The 5,491-nt window shown below is 41.4% G+C and overlaps 1 protein-coding gene across 1 annotated transcript in view; it reads right to left on the reverse strand.

The window, feature by feature from the left end:
• Positions 1-5,491, reverse strand: part of wdpcp (WD repeat containing planar cell polarity effector) — a gene marked incomplete in the record, with an annotated part of 96,646 nt that overhangs the window by 5,023 nt on the left and 86,132 nt on the right. The window contains 2 exon segments of the mRNA XM_014021444.1: positions 1,196-1,227; positions 2,844-2,932. Coding sequence (XP_013876898.1) covers positions 1,196-1,227; positions 2,844-2,932 — 121 coding nt within the window.

The raw sequence follows: 5,491 nt of genomic DNA on the forward strand, positions 1-5,491 counted from the left end.
CACACACACACACACACACACACACACACACACACACACACACACACACACACACACACACACAGGGGGAAAAAAGCCTGCAACATTCACTATCAGTATAATGAAAGTCTTTATTTTTTCAGGCTGATTAATGAGAATTTTACAGCGACTTCTGTCCTGTTTTTTACAGAAGAACTCGGTGTAACTGTTCCTTTTAGGGCTCGTTTTGTTCAGGCGTCGCTGAAACAAAACAAAACCTGAATTCTCATCGAGTGAATTTCATAAATATACTGTAAGAAATCAGAAAAAAATACAGATTTTTGATCAAAAGTAAATTTTTATAAGATTGTAGGATACTTGTGCAGATAATATTTCAGGTAAGTAATACACTTGCACAAACTGGCTCCTTATTATGATTAACGAGATGTGTTTCTTTAATTTTCACCTGAAAATAACAATAATAATAATAATAATGTCTTTATTAAACCATTCCTAAATGAACCAGATGGAGCCTGTCAGAGTCGTCATCATCCTGAAAAAAAAAATCAGAAACACTTTGTTTCAGGAATCTGAAAACAGCATAATTTAAAACCTATTTCATCTCCAACAGATARTTTAGCTTTCACTAATGCTAATTTACACTTTAAAGAACTGTTTTGTGTTATTTATTATACATACTCTTAACTATTAGTGAAATTAACTGATTCAAAACTTTATTTTTCGTGTAAATGACTATATACGGTATATCAGTTAGGAAGTTTGACAAGCTAATAAATTATTAAACAAATATGTTTCTAAATGATCACCAAATGTAAATAAGTAATGAAATTACTTAAAATTTATAAACAACCCACATCATATGTGAGTGAAACTAGTACAAACTGAATGACTTAGATTATAAAAACAATGAATTTCATTGTTTCAAAATGATTAGGGCTGAAAATACAAAAAAAGTTGGAAAATGGCAAAATCTTAAAAAGCCAAGTTCAATTTTACAATTTCAATTAAAGTTATTTTTAAGGAAAATAGGAGAATTGTTCAATGCTGAGCTTCTAAGCTGTAAAAAAAGGAAAATTTGATCTTTTAAATGCTTCAAAATGTGCTTATAAAGACTCTAAGGTGTTTTTCCTCAGGCTCTGACTGACGACGGCATCACTGTTATTGATTTTCTAAATGATCCTAAAGACTTGATGTGATCCACAGAGAGTCAACTTACGTTTCCCCCGTCTGTGTCACGTCTGCTGCTTCCTGCAGAACAAAAGGAGAGGACAGAGCGACGCTCCGGTTAACCAGCTGTGACACTTCAGACACGCACAGCCCCGCAGCGCGGCGCTGCACACGCAGCCGAAGGCTCGAGCTCGTCACACGTTCGTTTGTTAGCTTTACCGAATGTAAACCGTTGTCACTCACACTGATCGCTCCGGCTTTGAGCTCAGCGTTAATAAGGTTGTGATTGACGTTAAAAGCCCGGCATGCCTAAATCACAATATTTAAGACGCTGATGCAAATTTGCCCACAATAGCCCACGGTCTGGATTATTAAACCACAGTAATTGAGTGCCCAGACAATTGTGTAATTACATAAAGAACTGAGTTATGAAATGTAAAGAGCGGGGAGGGGATGTTTTTCTTAAAGGAAGTTTCCTAAATCAGCTGGTGGTCATCATGAACGACACCTGAGGTCTACAGAAAGGTTTAAACCAGAACTGAGCAACTCTGGGTCCCACAGGGCCACAAACTAAACTGGAGCTGGTGCAGTGGATCAAACCAACAGGCAGACAAATAGTTATTTTATATATAGCTGTAAATGATGGGTAACAGAGTGATAAATATCTGAGCATACTGAAAATTTAAACTTCATATTGAACATCGAAAACTGCACAAAAAACTTTTTTTTGCCAAAACAAAATGTTTTTTTTTATTGAACAAGTGAACTGAAGTCATAAGATGATGAAGATGAAAGACAACTGCAAGTGAAAGGAGAAGATCTTGATTTGTTCACATGTGTGGAAAGTTTTCCTCTCTTTTCCTTTTCTCTCAGAGCACAAACAGTGTGATAAACTCTCCCATCATTGATCTTTATTATTTGCAAACGATCACAAAGCAGTCCTGACTGCTCTGCTGCTCTGTGTCAATCTTGAGGGAGAGGTCTTGTTGATTTTGCAGTTTGAAAACTAGAGTTTAATGTGCACGGTCTCTACTTCTCTGCGTGTTTAGTTTGATTTAAGTTGTAATCTTAACAACAGCGATCCACAAACTGAACTTCCTGTTTTGTGTCTTCAGTAAATAATCATTTAGAAATCAACATCTTGTTTAAAGCTTTCTCTTTAAACACAGTCAAAACTCCACTAACCAGGAGAGAGACTGCTGATGCTGCTGGTGTTCACAGGCTGCTGACCTGAAAACACCAGTGCACCTTCAAATTAAAAGCAATATCAAAGCCAGTTTCAAAATAAAAGCAGAATGATTTAGATTTGTTTGAAGATGATTATTCATTGAGCTCAGCAGACCGGGGGGAAACTGCTAATTGATGTGGTCCGCAGGCTGTAAGACGCCCATGTCTGGTTTAAACCGCAGGTCTGAAACTGACATCATGAACATTATTACGTCTTATTGATCATAACAAACACTGAGTTGTCTGCAAAATCAGCAGCAGCACAGATGATGGTCTGATTTTGGCAGTAAATTCTCCTTTTTAGAGAAGGAAAACATTTTAATTCACAGGTAAAAATTTGATTATTTTGCAGTTTACAAAAGTTTTACATTTTTATCCTCACAATAAATCACAAGCCCTCAAATATCCCTAAACATCCCAAAAACAGAACATCTACAGCTCCCTTATGTCTTATGTGTGAGTAAATGCACCTGTTTGTCTCAGAATCCTGAGAAGATCTGGGCTGACGGTCACCTGGATGGATTCTGTTTGAGGTCTTCTCTGATTGGCTCCGTCGGCGCTGAAGAACAAGAAAAATATTTACTAAATGAAGTTAGCACATACCACAAAGTTTAGCTAAATATCTGTAAAAACTCCATCCATCCATCCATCCATCCATCCATCCATCCATCCATCCATCCATCCATCCATCCAACCATCATTTTCTGCTGTATCCAGAGTTGGGTCACAGGGTCAGCAGTTTGAGCAGGGACCAGACCTCTCTGACCCCAGCCACCTCTTCCAGCTTTTCTGATGGGATTCCAAGGCTTTCCCAGGCCAGCTGAGAGACCTGGTCTCCCCAGCGTGTACTTGGTCTTCTTGAGTCCGAAACAAAAATACATTTTTGCCGATCTCACACTCTAGTCTTCCCTCACTCATGAACAAAACCCCAAATGGCTCCTCCACTTGAGGCAGAACCTCACCCCCTGACCCGGAAAGAGAAACCCACCCTTTTCCAACTGAGGACCCATGGACTCGGGTTTTTAGGTGCTGATCCTCATCCCAGCCGGTTCACACTCGACTGTGAACCGCTCCAGTGAGAGCTGCAGATCACGGCACGATGACACCAACAGAATCACATCATCTGCATATAGCAGAGTAGAGTCCTGAGGCTCCAAACCAGACTCCCTCAACTCTGTCCATAAAAGTTATGAACAGAATCGGTGATACGGGCAGCCCTGGTGGGCTCTCTGTAAAACCTGCTGGGTTAAATCCATTTTAGTGTTGATTGAGGTTAATTAGTTGTGGTGGCCATCTTGAATCAAGCTGACCTCAAAAGCGAATAGACGTATATTCAGTGATATGTTTTTGAGAGTTGAGTTTGCTACCAGACAGACAATTACATTACTGTCCGGCTTTTATGGAAGCAGGAGGAAAATATAACTGGTAAATGTTTGTCTCTGTTGGTTCTGAGCATCACAATAACTTTGGCCTTCACTGAGGAGAAATGAAAATGGCTTCTGCTCTCGTTGCTCCACTGACAGAGGAGTATGTGACGAGCAGCGGAGGCCAACAGCCATCAAAGGAACGTTGGGACGCTTCCCAGACTTCCGTCTCGTTGTCTCTCACTACTCCGAGCGCGGAGTCGGATTTGGAGAATGCGGGAAATCTGCGAGGAGCCCCCGAATCGCCATTGTGCTCGTCTCCCTCTCTTTCTCTGCTCTTTTCTCAGCGAGCCAAACGGGAGAACGCCCGCGCTATAATGCCTCCCCTACTCCAGCTCGGCTAAGCTGCCACTGGCTTCACATGAGAAACAATGAAACTTCATTGGAGACCAGATTACAAAAGGGGAGGGGTGGGTTTGATATAATTTTTTTCTAAAGCAGAGGGGGGAAGTTTTGAGATTAAAAAAGCATGGTCTTTGTCTTTTCCTCTCTGTGGCCATTGTGTTTTGGGAAGGTTGGGAATCTGTTTTCTTAGCCTGTGTSATCAGTTCTGAGGAAGACCTGGGGTATCAGTATTTTGGCTGCCAAATCGGCCTCTTTACCACTCTATTTCCTCAGCTCGTTCCTTTAACTGTTTTAAAAAAAGGCTTAGGACAGAATTTCTCTCTCTGGACTCAGCTTGTTTAAATTGGCTGATAGGAGGGGATTTAGGGTGGATGGCAGAGGCTTAGAGTGGAGGGGTTCATCAGTGTTACAGTCAAACAGCCATAAAACCTATGAGGATGAAAAGAACAACAGTGCTTTTTCAACTAATGCACACAAATCTCATATAAATACTTTAATATGTTAGTTGGGGTTTGCGCCTCCTTCACTTCCCTCCACCACTCAACAAAGACTGATGCTTAAATGATTTTCTGCTGGGGTGTTTCTTAAAGCATCTCCTTCACGCCGTGGTTTATGAAGGAGGTTAAACAGTGGGGAGAACGGACTGGTTTATGTTTTAAATCTGCCTCTGGGAGCACTGGAAGCATACAACCCAGAACCAGAGTGGCTTTGACATTTGAAATCATGCAGGGAGTTTCAGGCTTTCAGGCTACAGCTCGGTCATTTGGCCACAAACGCTCGATTCATAAACAGACGGCGTTAAATCGCTTCGAGAGCTGACATGTATGACTAAAACTGACAATGAAACATCTGTGTCTGGAGGCTTTATTTGTAGCGAGTGGAACTAAATACGTTGGCTAAAATCAATAGTTTTGTAATAATGATGTGTGAACTGACAATGCTGAAAAGCAGCTCCTAAATCTGCAGCTCTGATAATTTCACAGCTTTCGAGCAAGTTTCCACCACAAACGTCTTGTTTCTGTCAGACAAAAAGAACACAACTGGCACACACTGTAGGGTTGGACAAAAATCGCATTGTGTGCAATTAATTATCAGAAAAATATGTCAACAATTACTGGACCAGCTCTACACCCTCAGCAGGGTCCTGGAGGGTGCATGGGAGTTAGCCCAACCTGTCTACATGTGTTTTGTGGACTTGGAGAAGGCGTTCGACCGTGTCCCAAGGGGGGCCTTGTGGGGGGTTCTCCGGGAGTATAGGGTACCGGGCCATTTGATACGGGCTGTCAGGTCCTTGAGCGACCGGTGTCAGAGTCTGGTTCGCATTGGCAGTAAGTCGGGCTCGTTTCCGG

The sequence above is a fragment of the Austrofundulus limnaeus genome, unplaced genomic scaffold (genome assembly GCF_001266775.1).
Source record: "Austrofundulus limnaeus strain Quisiro unplaced genomic scaffold, Austrofundulus_limnaeus-1.0 Scaffold293, whole genome shotgun sequence".
Classification (NCBI taxonomy): Eukaryota; Metazoa; Chordata; class Actinopteri; order Cyprinodontiformes; family Rivulidae; genus Austrofundulus; species Austrofundulus limnaeus.